The sequence below is a fragment of the Octopus bimaculoides genome, chromosome 20 (genome assembly GCF_046866305.1).
Source record: "Octopus bimaculoides isolate indiv1 chromosome 20, ASM4686630v1, whole genome shotgun sequence".
NCBI lineage: Eukaryota > Metazoa > Mollusca > Cephalopoda > Octopoda > Octopodidae > Octopus > Octopus bimaculoides.
In genome coordinates, this window is record NC_142947.1 from 38,271,534 (window position 1) to 38,286,737 (window position 15,204).

Genomic DNA, 15,204 nt, shown 5'->3' on the forward strand with positions numbered 1-15,204 from the left:
TACCTGTCTTGTTTTTTAAATATATTTTTGCAATACCATATAACTTTTGGTCCTTTTAATCGAAAATGCATTGGTATCACAATCACCGTGATGAGACTAGCTTACAACTTTTAGTACTACTAAAAGAATGTTGGTAGTCTATATAAACAGGTAACAGAGCTTTCATTACTGTTTTGTTGACACGGGACTTCATTGAGCAGAACATTAATTATAAGACCTGTTAGGCAACCCTGATTTATTGCATTTAGATTTCTATCTTACAAACTGAAAAGGGAGCTTAACAAAATTAGTTAAATTAGTATAGAATAATGGTTTCATATTTTTTTATAAACTGTTAATATATGAATGTGAAAGAGATAGTTGAATAACTGTAAACCTACTTTTGGGCCACCCTGTATATATGTACTAGCAGACATACCCGATGTTGCTCAGGATTTAAATGGCATAGTTTGTATATATGGTACAGTTAAGTTGAAACATGTGATACAGGGAAGTGCAGCATTGAGGACAAAACATTTGTGGAGTAAATGAAGGACTAATTCGACTAAGCGACATGTAATATGTCCGTCTGGAGGATTCCAGGCCCTAACCTTGTCATGGAAAAGTGGGTGCTGGGTATGTGATTTTTGAATGTACCAAAAAGCTCTCAGTGGATATACTCCCCTTTGCAGCTGTCGGTGCTGCTGCTACCACACAGAACAATCAGCAGACATAGGAACTACATCTGTGTGATAAATTAAACCTGTGGGTGCTCTCAACAGCACCACATGAGAGAAATCTACATGAAAGAAATGATGTGGTAAGGAGGGAGGGGATTGACTGAAGCTGTTAATGCAGCATTCCTGGCGAATATTATGCTGCTCATCGCTTTCCATTGCTTTTGCAGTAGGTGTACATGCGGCGTTTTGTGATTGTCTAATTGAAGTCTCATGTGAGGATTCATATGCTCTCCTTCTTTTCAATTTCTCTGCTACTGCCATTTTTTGACGAATGGAAGGTCTTTTCTTTGGAGACATTATGTCAAGAAATATAATGTAATAAACTAAGATGACAATTGTATGTTAATAAAGAAATGTCAATAAACCAAGGTAAATAATATCAATATCTTAGCAAATTTTAAGAGGTTACTTCGCAAAGAGTTACCTCCCTTCTCCAAAGTAGTTGGACTTACTCCAGGAAAGGGGGTTTTCTGGCCCCAGAAGCCCCATTACTTATTATGTGAAAAGTTTTAAGAGTCTAAAACCATCTCTGGAACCTAAGTAATGTATGTTCCCAGTTTGAAGAAAATCAATTGCAAACTACAGAAGTTATAGATAGACAGACAGACAGACAGACAGACAGATAAATAGATAGATAGATATGGTTAAAAAGTATACAAAAAACAGAGTCAGGTGAAAGAACAACGAAGAAGTTGTATGAGTTTAATGCTCAGGAAAAATGGAAGAGTCTTTGACGTTTTGAGCCTACACTCTTCTACAGAACGGAACAAGGAGAGAAAACAGATGGAGACATTAAAATAGTGTCTGAATTAATGATGCTATGTATATTTATGTATATATATATATATATATATATATATATATATATATATATATATATATATATATATATATATATATATATATATATATATATATATATATACACATATGACAATCTCTTCCATACAGTTTCTTTACAGCCTACCAAATCCACTCATAAGGCTCTGGTTGGCCCAGAGCAATAGTAAAAGATATTTCTTCAAGGTGCCACACTAAGATTGAACCAAGAACCATGTGGTTAAGGAGCAAACTTCTTACCACACAGCCATACTTGTACCAAAAATATCTTCGAAGAAAACCATAGAGGCAATATCATAATTGACTGTTGATATTGATGAATGAAATGAGATTCTCATAACTAACATTTTATCTAGGCTATATAGCTTTATAATGATGTTTTTTTTTTCTTTCTAACTCAGTGGTTCTCAACTAGGGTCCATATGGCCCTTGAGGGGGTCATACAATATTTTTGTGGGTCCGCACAACAAAATAGTAAATTGGGGATTCACAATAGTATTTTAAGGAACCCTGAAAAAATTTTGCTTTAGATGTATGTATTGGTATGTATTGCAAGAAAGGGGTAGGCTTCTTTCTCTAACATTTTACATAGTTCAACCTACACAAGTGAATGTGTGAAAAACAAAATAAGAATTTTGAAAGAAGTTTCAATGAAACTAGCTTTTAAATATCAAATGGCTACGGGGGGCTCCACTTAAATGAAATAGTAATCAGAGGGGTCCATTGATAAAAAAATGGTTGAGAATCCCTGCTCTAACCTGTAGCAGAGAAGCAAGAAATATATAATTGTTGATAATGCCAAATATGAATAAAGGGAGAGAAGAAAAAAATAAATGCTTCACTGCCATGTAGCATGGCTGTTCACACACAGTATTCAAATTTTTTACAATTAGACGAAAAAAAAAAAACAGCTAACACCAGCTCTAGCTCTTATTGTGTGAAACTGTTCATAAAAAAATCCTGCATTCTCTTGGAGCATTTAAATCAGTCATGAACAAACTGCGACTCACAGGACTTTCTGAATGGCACACCTTACAAAAAATTATCTTGAACACTGGTGCTAGTACCACATAAAACCGTGTACAGATAATTCACCAACAGACAAATCCCACTGTTGTGTTGATGCCCCCAGGTGAAGAAGTAGGATCTCCCAAGGCATAAATAGAGGTAGTCTGGCCGTGGTAAGAGTGTTGAGTAGCAGTCGAGTAGGTGTTGAGTAGCAGTCGAGTAGGTGTTGAGTAGCAGTTGTGTAGCGGTTGAGTAGAGATCATCGGAAAGTGCTAGATAGCAGTAGCTTGAGACATAACACCCACACAGCCTCAAACTCAACACGGAGGCCAACATCAAGTGCCTGGAAGAGGTTTTGCTGCACTGGGTCAAGAGGGTGGCTGCTGGAACACCCTATGTCTGGCAACAGGACTCTGCACCATACCCCACACAATTGTTCTGTCTGTAAGTTGTCTGTCGACGAATTGTTCATCTACCCATAAAACACACCCAGTGCACTCTGTAAAGTGGTTGGTGCTAGGAAGGGCATCCAGCTGTAGAAACCATGCCAAAATGGACTACGGAACTTGGTGCAGCTCATGGCCTTGCCTGTTCCTGTGAAAACCATCTATCCATGCCAGTATGGAAAACAGACATTAGATGATGATGATGATGAATGTAGTCCACCTGGTGATGAACCATATCTCATGTGGCTCACTTTTAGGTAAAAAAGGTTACCCATGTCTGGTTTAAATCATATTTACCTCTGAAAGACACACCACTGAGATTTTCAGTTACTGTATTTCTCTTTTCATTTATCACAGATTAAAGAAGACATACCTTGTTCTTAAATTACAAAACATAAATTTCAATTACACTGATGGAAAAGAAAAAGGTGGGGAACAGTTTGACTCAGGTAACTGGGATTTTGAAGTAAAATGCATTCCTTTTAGTGTCAAAACATTTTGCTTAACAATATCAAAGGGGTCTATAGAAAAAAAAATAAATAAACACAAAAAACAAAAAATACTTCCCATTAAAAAAGAAATGGAAAATAAATTTTGCAATAGAGTTGGTACTTATGGTACTAACTACTTGATTAATTTTTACCCCTTTGCCTGTCTAGAGCATTTTTATAAGTTTGTCCAAAATGTCCATACTTATTTTCAAACTTTTTAGTTCGCCCATGCTCCATACATTCTTGGTAATATAAAGTGTTCCCTTGTTATAAGTAAGTCCCAAGTTATTCTGGTGATTGATGCATGGACGCCAGAAAAATATGTCCTGTGTATCACGTATAATAAATAGGACAAGCAAAAAGTTAAAATGCATTTTACCTCTTAAGCCTGAACATGGATTTTTACCAAATATCATTCCAATAAGTCAACAACCGGAATCAAGAAAGGATGAAATTGATATTTTATTTACTGTAGCTGAAAATCTATCTTCACACTATGGCACCTGCCAACTTATAAAGTAGTCTATCAAATTTTGGTTTGATTCTGTTTTTTTTTTTTTTTTGTGGTATAATCTCTTGTAGTCTTAATTAACAATCAATCAGGTTTAATCATAATTTCTTTCAGTGAGGTACAAGATAATTTCTTACTTTTTCTTGTTTTGTTTTGTCTTTTATTCTTTTTTTTTTTTAAGTAGAGGAAAGGTATAGTAGCTCAAATCAACTTTCAGTAAACTGATGACAAATTTAGTAGCCCCTGGAAGAGGAAAAAGTGAGTTCAATTTAAACTAAGAATCTAAATAAAAGTAAGCTAAAATATTCTAAGGCACTCTATTTAGATCTGTCAGTTCAGTTCACTATTCAGTTTCATAAAATATTTAAAATCAATTAAAATATTTACTGCAAATTTACAGAAACAGAAGTCTGATAATGATGTGAATTTATAAAATTGACTATTTATGACACAATAATAATAATAATAATAATATATAAATAAATTATATATATATATATATATTCGCTTAGGCATTGCAAGACAAATAATCTAGTGTAGAACTCAATATATATGTTTCAGAATGAAGCGTTTGTCAAGTACAGAGTGGTAATGAGAAAATGAAATGACAAAAGAATAAACTAGCTAAGAAGTTCAAAAGATAATTATTTCTTTGTCATCTCAATTTCTTATATATATACATACATACATATATATATATATTGTAAATAAACTAATATTTATTGAATTAGATACTTGTTCAGCTTCTTTCAACAATAAATGATATATCAAACCGTTTCCTTTGTATAAATGATACTATAAGATTACATATTAAAACTGATGACCAAACCTTTGCTAGAGGAAAATAAAATTTGCTGTAAATCAATATAGATATAAAACAGAAGAAAAACATAGCAGAAATTATAAAATGAAACCGTAGATGATAATAGAAAAGTATTATCAAAGAAAAGATCTTGCAGCATTTGAAACCATCTAACTCACTATAAATATATAAATGTGTTACCTTTCAATGAAACTATATGACTGCCAGACCTGTCACCACATAGGACAGATTTCTTCTTCAGAATTGGAAATAGCTCTGATCAATTCCTTCTACAAAAGCACAACCATGAGTCACACAGCAATACTACTAACATATCTAGAGTGGTACTACAGCTGCTATACATACACAAACATCATAGACCACATTAGAAAAAAAAAAAAAAAAAAAGCAGTTGATTGTCAATGATTCACTTAAGGGCATACTACAAAAGATAGCTTTCAGATGAACTGTTTTGTTTCTCTCTCTTCTATTGCTATTATAGTGTCTTATATTCCTCTGAGCAAGCAAACTGCATACCACTTAACATGCCCATTATTTATTATGACATCCACACCCTTCTGAGAACAGAAACCCTCTGGAGCTATCCACATTTTCCTTACAAGTATCAATTGTTCAGCATTCAGATCACTCAGTCAAATGTAATGCTTATTTATTCATATCATTTTTAATTAATCAAGCATTATCTCGCAGCTTTGAGATTTTGATAATTTGTTTGTTTTTAGAATGACATTGTAGGTTAGGCATGAGAGGCTGGAGCTGGCCTGTTTGAACATAAAAGGACCAGTTTAAATACAAAAGGGTAAACTTCACTAAGAAATCACATTGACCTCACAATTCAAAGAAGACCCATGAACAGAAAAGTGAGGGGACTACAAAGGTTCTCTGCCAGTTTAATAAAAAAAATTAACTATTATTTTATAGAAATAAACTAAAATATAATTTTATCACAATAGCAAAATAAAATAAATTATAAAAATAAAAATAAAATCAATGTGGAGATTAAGCCCTTTAGCACTCAAACTCGCCATATTCCAGCTCAAATATTCCATGTTTTATATTAACACTGGTCAGATCCAGCCTCTCACACCTACCCTACAATATCACTCTAAACATGAGCAATCACATCATCAAAATCTCAAAAGCTATGAAGTAATGCATGAGTATTGCAAAATAATTCTTGCTGCTGAAGGTACAAGGCCTGAAATTTTGGGGGGAGGGGACTAGTTGATTACATTGACCCCAGTGTTTCACTGGTACTTAATTTATTGACCCCGAAAGAATGAAAGGCAAAGTTGACTTTGACAAAATTTGAAATCAGAATGTAGAGAAGGACCGAAACACCGTTAAGCATTTCGTCTGGCATGCTAACAGTTCTGCCAGCTCACTGCCATCGTTAATTCAAAATAATGAGAATGAATAAGCATTACATTTCACAGAGTAATCTGAATGCTAAATGATTCATCTAGCATATCATCAGGGAAACAAGAAATACTAAGATACTTTCACAACCAGAACTGAAAAGTCTCAATTCATGAAAAACTGAAAAACTTAACATTTTGCAAACTTTTCGCAACAATATTTGACATTTATTGTGGTAAGTACCATAGAGCAAAAAATAAGCACTTCATGAGCTACAAACTTCTCTTCATCTATACAATGAATATAATTGAAAAAGACCCGAATGTCACAGCATTCTATTTACTTTTCTAAAGCAAAAAAAAACTCTATATTTTAGAGTCACTGGTTTTAATTTAAAACAGCAAAATATGACAATGATTGAATGATAACCTAACAGACTTATTGAAATTCAAAGACCATAATGACCGATATTTCAACTAAAGAACTTGAAAATTCAATGCTTATTAAAACCTGTTCAAACACACACACACACATGCTCAATTATTTTTGTGATATAGATGAAAAGCAAAATGAAACAAGTCTAATCTATAGAAAATTAGGGACAGTAATGAGAAAATACATTTGTAAACAGTTGCTATAATTTATTTTTCACTGACTTATCTTTAGCACATAAGTCAAACTGTCATGAATCAAGAGTATAAATATCAACAGCAAATTTAAAGTACTTTTACATCAATATCAACAATTTTTTTTTTTTATTAATTTAAATTTTTTTTTTTTTCTAAATTCATTTTCAATCACTCAGTGTGAAAGAAAAATGCTTAGATCTTTTTTTTGAAACCATTAATAGAAAAGTTTCTTCATTCAGAAATAATTGTTTATTAAATTACATTTTTTTTTTTTTTTTTTACGGTTTTTACTAAAAGTAGTAATAATATATTCCATTTCTATCACACAGTAAATAACATTGCTGAGGAGAAAAAAACAAAAAAAGGTCTTTCAAATTATGCAGTTTGCTTTTCTCTTAATTCTCTTAATTTTGTTTACAATTTGCTAGATTTCTTTGTACTCAAAATCACTGTTGCACCAAGAACAGAACAAGCCGAACATTAATGGTTTTCGATGCAAGTAATTTGTTGCATTCAAGAACATCGACTGTGGGTAGTGTATGGTATTCACTTTCTGTAGAATCGTTTGAGAACTCAAACTCGTAGACATACGGGGTCACGTTCAAATCTCCGTAAGGTCCTTTCAGGGCCATGAACAAGACTTTCAGAGGATTACTTGTTCGGCTTTTTAGAACCAGTTGGTAACTGAGGGTGCGTTTACTACTGTGAGTTGGATCTTTCTGGTCGTGGTCAACACGGGCTTTCAAAACCCACTGATGCTGGAAGGATGAGAAACGACTTGTCTCGTAAAAGAGTTTGGTGATGAAATCGTCAGTTCTGAAGGGTCGTAACTGGAGATCTATAATAAAAAAACAAAACAAAACAAGGAAAAACAAAAACAAACCATTAAATGCAAGACAACAGACATAAAGTAATGTTGCTCCATTACTAGACATGTTTGCACAAAAGACTGATAATGAAACACATGGCTTGCATGATGGTGACATGTGCTTACAATTATACATGATATCTAGGCAAAGAGACAGCAACACAAACACACACACGTACATACATATTCTTTTATTCTTTTACTGGTTTCAGTCAGAGGCTGGGGCCATGCTGGAGTACCACCTTTCAGTGTTTTTGGGTCCTCTCTACACTGTGAGTTGGACAGAGCTGCTCTTCTTTGTGCTTCCTGCCACAATGTGGGTTCATCTGGGATTTCAGGTAGGACTTTGTCCAAGTGCTTTTTGAAGGTTTCCATATCTACACCTAGCAAATCTCTGAGGTTGTTTGGCAGGATGTTAAACAGTTGTGGTCCCCTAGAACTCAAACTGTTGCAATACTGGGTCCTAATCTGAGATGAAGAAGACAGGATCTTTTGTATTATGCAGTGCCATTCAGTTCGGTCGTTGGTTGGTAGAGCTTTTAATTCCAAAGTTGTGTACTTTTTTTGTTACCTTTAAAGCCTGCTACTTATTCTATCAGTATATTTTGCCAAACTGCTAAGTTGCGAGAATGTAAACACACCAACACTGGTTACCTAGCAATGGTGAGAGACAAACACACATACACACACATATATATATGATGGGATTCTTTCAGTTTCTGCCTACCAAATCCACTCACAAGGCTTTGGTCAGCCTGAGGTTATAGCAGAAGACACTTGCCCAAAGTGTCACACATTGGGACTGAACCCAGAACCATGTGGTTGGGAAGCAAACTTCTTACCACACAGCCATGCAGGTGCCTGTATTTGATGACACAAAATTTAATCAAAAGCATATAAAATAATTACAAAAGATCTCTACAAGGTTCCATGTATGGCCTTACCATTGAATGTTATTTTCTCATAGGAGAGCAGTGCAAATATATCTTCATAGAGTTTCAGTTGTTCTGTATTTTGTTTATCAATTGCCTGTAAGGCATCCATAAGTTCAATGCCAGTTTTCTGAGGGTGATTGCAGTTTTCTTCATGCTCTCTGAGTTCATGGTATGGACCACGCCAGGGGCACCCAAGCTGGGCATATTTGCACGAACTCGGCCTGCAGAATACAGAAGCCAAAACTTTAGACAGTAAATATTTTATGTTTAAATGCTGTTTTTTTTGTTTTTTTGTTTTTCTTTTTTCGGGAAAAAAATACAGAAAAAATAAAAATGATAAAAAAACTGTAATAATAATAATAATAATAATAATAATGATAATAATAATAATAATAAACAATTTTCAGAAAAAAGAGTTTCAATCATCTTCAAACAAATTAATGACAGACATCAACCTTGGACAATGACAGCATACTTACTCGGATGATAAGTCTTGGTGAGAGGTCTGGAAGCTACTGATGGAAATGGACAGACCAGCACCTGAAACCTTCTAAGTCTGTATGTTTGTCCATAATGAAATCATTATAAGCACATAGAACAAATCTGACCCTTAAAACTATTGCTGAAAATCATTATTATTGTAAAAATATAATCCATTCAAATACTAATTCTAAATGTTCTCTTTTTCCTTTTTTCGCTTCTGCTTTTTTTTGCAAACCATTTTTTTTTTTATCCCTGTTAATAATGAAATAGTTCAGTAAGCAAGAGAAACAGATTCTTCAGAAATATTCACTATATTATCTATTGTTCTATGAAGCTAAACAAACAAGTATATTTTATTTCTTTTTTTTAATTATAGTTGTATATAATTTTGATCTAATAACTTACCTGCACCAGAAAGTGAGTTTAATTATCAGATCTCAAATATAATTAATTGCTAACAGAAAAATTAACTAAATCCTTCAATTATGATTTTATTAGTAATTTAACTAGTGAGTTATATATTTTAACTAAGTTATAATATACATCACAAGAATTTAGAAACTTCGAGAGAATGTGAAATAATTGATTTTAAACTGTGGAACTCGAAGTAGATAAAGCTATAAATAATAGCATGTAGATACTGGGTTGAAAACCCTTAGAAATAAAAACCATTGTTTTTAATCACGCAAGTTCCAGGTAATAAGAAAAAAAAATACAAATCTCATTATTAATTCCAGAAAAAAACATTTACATATGATTCTTTAAAAGAATTTTTTAGATTATTAAAAATCTAGTTTAAAAATTTCAAAAGGTAAATTATACAGCAAAGAGAAAAGATACAAAAACAATTAATTTAGTTGACACAGTTAGAGCCAAATGAACCAGATTTCATTAAATATTATAAAAAGAAGCTTAATGTTAAGATAATAAATGTAATGAGTGTATGTATGTGTCTGTATGTGTGTTGTGTGCACATGTGATGCAATTTATACTTTAATAAACTACAATTCACAAAATAAGATTTCTTTATTATATTCATGTAAAATCAATCATTCAGCAAGCTGCTTATTGCAACCAACAAACGAATCTAAAGATGGTACTGATATACCATGGATGAGAGTCGGTTGCAAACAGTAGCTATACAGAATTGAAATATATTTATTTTAAATTGTATGAATGGCAAGGAACAATGGTAGGAGCAAGGAGGCAGCAGCAGCTTATAACACAGTGGACGTGAAAGTAGTTCCCCTTGGAAACATTGACCAAACATACTGACAGCTGCTGAATCATCTGCATTGAGCGTCTGTCAAATAAAAATATGAGAGAGAAAAAAAGACAGAAAAGCAATATATATATATATATATATATATACATATATATATATAATAGATATATATATAATAATATATATATATATATAAATATGTATATACATAGTATAACATATATATATATGTTGTATAATATATATATATAATATATATATAGTATATTATAAATATATACTGTATATTTTATATATATATATATATATGTATATATATATATATATATACTATATATATAAATATATATACTCACACAATATAACACATATACACACACACACACATATATATATATACATATATAGTATATATACCATATATAAATATATAACATATATATATATATATATATATATATATATATATATATATATATCAACATTAATTCCACTAAATATTTGAACATCTCAGAAAATCTCAGATTTAATTATCGACTGAGCTGGCTTACTTCTTGCTTGCCAGCAGACACAAACAAACCATCACTTACCTAACAAGATACAAAAGTATTCCAAAGATGAAATATCTCAAGCCAGACTTAGGATAAAAACGTTTCTCTTTTTTTTTTTTTGTATATCATTCTTAAAGTTTCTCAATGAAAAATGATTCAAATAAAACTTTTCCTCATAAGGAACATTTATTGAAGAGAGAATTTACAGTGAAGCTCACAAGTATAAAAAACCTTGTTTACTTCAATGCAGACAACTTGGTTAATAATTTTACAAGCATTAAAATAGTAAAATTTACAATAAAATTTTTTAAAAAATAACAAATTCTTTTACAAAAATAACTCATTTTTTTTTTAATTGACGTACAAAAATACATTTCTTTTGAACAAAATAAATATATATATATTTTGAATTAAATAACAAAATAGATATATTTTACAATTTTCTTTTTGTTTTGATATAAGAATATCTTTTAGTTGTTTTAAAATAATCAGTCTACATAACAACCAAATAGACAAAACAGATACAAATATTGAAGTTAATGTGATTTTTGAAAAATATTTTGAAATTCAATTATATGAATCTTGAAAATATTTTCATAAATAAAATTAAATAAAATTAGCAATTAGTCTGTTTGAAGTAGAAAAATAACAAACACACACACACACACTCTCTCTCTCTCTCTCTCTCTCTCTCTCTCTCTCTCTCTCTCTCTCTCTCTCTCTCTCTTTCTCTCTGTCTTACTACATATGTGGTGTGTCATACAAATAAGACATCTTTTACCACTTAAAAAAAAAATGAAAACAGCAAAGAATCCATTAATTAATAAATATCAGATGTATGTATATAATGAATATTTATGCCTTGAATAATGTCTAGTTTTAATTCTAACTAATGAATTAGTTCTGGTAAAGATATTTGGTGAAACAAAACAAAAAAAAATAAAATATCAAGACGGAAGATGAAACAAAAAGAAAAAACAACTTTCTACAAATGCACATAAAATACACCTAGATTATAACTAAAAGAATTTATTTTAAAAAAATGAGAATCTAAAATAACAATTAATTCGTTAATTGTTTTATATTTATGTATCAATTTCCTCAATATATATTTGATAAGTTTGTTGCATGGACTTAAATAGTGATCTAACTTCTTAGGAGCCATTTTAGACAACCAGAGTTTCTTTCTCTTCTCGTTTAAAAATTTTAATTGATGATCCCCGTTAAAATTTTCTTTAAAACAAAGTATAAAAAAAAAAATTGTCAGTAACAAAAATATAATGAAATATCAGAAAAAAAATATTAGAAAAAAAACTTTCTAATAAGGAGCTAAGAAAAAAATATAGAGATTCAAAAAAAGAATTTAGAAACTGCAAAGATGTTTGGGTAATATGAATAAAATAGATATTTCTAATTAAAAATCATTTGTGAACAACAAACAGTAGCTAGTAACCTACTCTGATAGACACATTGTAAGTTTAACAACAAAAATTATGAAGTTTAACTTTAACATCAAAACATTCGCGTTTTACATTAGTTCAAATTATTTTCCTATCTAAACCCTATTTATAATTAAAAAAAAAAAATCCAGTAATACTTACCAATCAATTACTTTTTTTTTTTTAAGATATTCATGACTTGCAATTTTTTTTTCTTATAACAGAATGAATCTTTTTCAACCTAATTCTTTAAGACCTGAATTTTTTTTTTTATTAATCAATATATGCTGGTAGAAATATTGACTAAGTTATTATTGTAAAATATTGTAGTAATAAATTATATAACTTGCAATTTTTTTTTCTCCCATTTTAAATATTTGATTCCACTTCAAAAAAAAAGGGGAGCAAAGTTGAAAAAATATATGTGGGAATATTTCATATATTTCATTGTTATCATAGTTATTATCATTATTATTATTTGCAAATATTATTTAACACATTGCTATTCTTCACTTAAAAACAAATCAGTAACTAGTAAAAAAAAATCCTTAAATAATATTCCTCAAATAACTAATAATATTCCTCAAAACTTTAAATCAGGAGCAATGTTTTCTTTTTGTGTTATAAAAATGTGGAAAATAGCAGAAGATCAAATATTTAAGTTAACCATTTAATTATATGGAATTCCAAAAAGATTGAAGTTATAAAAATATAAATAGTAATATATCACATTTTCTAAACCAGTTGGCTGCAAGACAATGCATTCAAATTCTTTATTGGCCATTTTGCTGTGCCTGCCCCTAAATAAAGCACAACTATCCATCTAGCTTTAGCTTATTTCATATGGAAACGAGTTGATCTTATTTATGTTTGAACAGATGATGTAAGGAAATTTTTTCAAGATAAGAAATAGTTGCTATTTATTCCAAAAATTCAAATGTAAATATTTAACATCTATAAAAAAAAGCTATCAATGTTACTACTATAAAATGGACCTTAAACTATATTCTGTTGCAGTAATTGCCTTAGGATCTACATCTAAAATGTGATTTCTTTTGTTGCTTTTAACCTTGTTAATTAAAAGCATTGAAAAAAAAAAAAAGGTGGGTAAATGTACTCAAATGTAACTGAGCTATAAACACAACAATCATGTATTTGTTCTTGTCAAGATTTCTTCATTTTTTTTTTTATCTGTAGATTTACCATTTTCTAACAAAAAATTGTCTGATTCATAGTTTAATGTTACCAATGCCGTCACATATCTGGTATATGATGCTGGTAATAGTCAAGTGAATAACAGGTGGATGCCACTACTTCAACAAAATCCCACTTCAGCATTGATGCTTGTCAGATGCACAAACCTGGCCTGCAATCAGTGAAGGTGCTGGTTGAATTTTAGAAGAAGCAATATAATCTTGCCTCAGACTAGAGGCAAGATTATAATGTGCGTGAAGTCACTGTAGTCTCTTAGTAGTGGTCTCAGTGGGCAACATTGAAGATCTTCAGTAAATGGGAAAAGTAGACCTTGGCTAGCCGACTCCAGTCCTGGGTGACAACAGAAAAATAAAAATTGTGTTTCTCGTTTAACATTTAAAACAATACAATCAGTCCTTTGTCACTGGTGGGAAATTGGCAAGTGAATACATGTATTGGCAAGAGACATGCTGCTCAAGAATACATACACCCACTTGCGTAACTCAATCAGTGATGGACTTAACAACAGTCACAGGTAGTTTAACAAGTGGCAACCTTACTGAACTTTCTATTTTAGACTAAAGTTTTGTAGCAGTTTTAGCAAGACAGACGCTGCAGATAGCTGCTATGTTATAGTCAATGCTTACCCTGGGTCTGCACCTTACCTCTCCTGACATAGATGACCTTCATGCTGTAATATCAGATGCCGTGGAAGTTGCTGCTGACAGTACTGACAATCAGTTGGCAACTCAGATGCTGCTTTCTCTACAGCCAAATTACGAGAACAAGTTGCTTTTGTAATCTCACAGCGACAGTTTGGACATGTTGCAGTTTCATCTTTCAGCCTTCCGTCAGCAAGAAGATGGTTAAAACAACCGGCACACATTAAGTGGCCATTAATGCACTGAAAATGCAAAACAGGGATATAATTAGAAAATTTAAAACAAAAATAAATATAACGAAAACTTAAAAGCAAAAACAAATGCAAATAAATTATAGAAAAGTGTGGAAATTTTGTTACATTTATTCAGTTTACCACTATCATCGAAACCAACACAAGTACCACCATTACCGACTCACAGACTATATAGTATGAACAAGATAAGCGACTCCATCCAAAATGAAAGACAATCACATGAGTTACTGACCTGAAATATTTAATATTATCATATAACCTTATATATATATATATAGAGAGAGAGACACGTAAAAGCACCCACTACACTCTCTGAGTGGTTGGCATTAGGAAGGGCATCCAGCTGTAGAAACACTGCCAAATCAGATTGGAGCCTGGTGTAGCCATCTGGTTTCACCAGTCCTCAGTCAAATCGTCCAACCCATGCTAGCATGGAAAGCGGACGTTAAACGACGACGACGACAACATTGCTTATAGAAGAAACATTAAATTTGAGTCAACAACTTTATATATAAATATAACACCATGCCTCAAACATTTAATCACATATAAATATCACCATGGTTCTTAAACTCATAAAAAAATACATATACATAAAAACACAGAAGGTAAAAAGAGACAAATATCATTTCTTGTTGTATATATATATATGAATAAATTTGATTCCTGGTAAACTCGTGTTTATCTTTGTCATTGCCTGTGTCCTATGAGCATAATATGCTTGCATATGTATGCTCAGGGTTAACATAGGTAATTATACCAGTAGT

General features: G+C 31.4%; 1 protein-coding gene across 1 annotated transcript in view; it reads right to left on the reverse strand.

The window, feature by feature from the left end:
* Positions 1-3,948: 3,948 nt before the first annotated feature.
* Positions 3,949-15,204, reverse strand: part of LOC106879531 (zinc finger TRAF-type-containing protein 1-B) — a 17,820-nt gene continuing 6,564 nt past the window's right edge. Inside the window, exons 2-4 of the mRNA XM_014929160.3 lie at positions 14,187-14,425; positions 8,639-8,850; positions 3,949-7,664 (exon numbers count right to left, since the gene is read on the reverse strand). Coding sequence (XP_014784646.1) covers positions 7,273-7,664; positions 8,639-8,850; positions 14,187-14,425 — 843 coding nt within the window. The 3' untranslated portion in view covers positions 3,949-7,272. The remainder of the gene's footprint in view (positions 7,665-8,638; positions 8,851-14,186; positions 14,426-15,204) is intronic.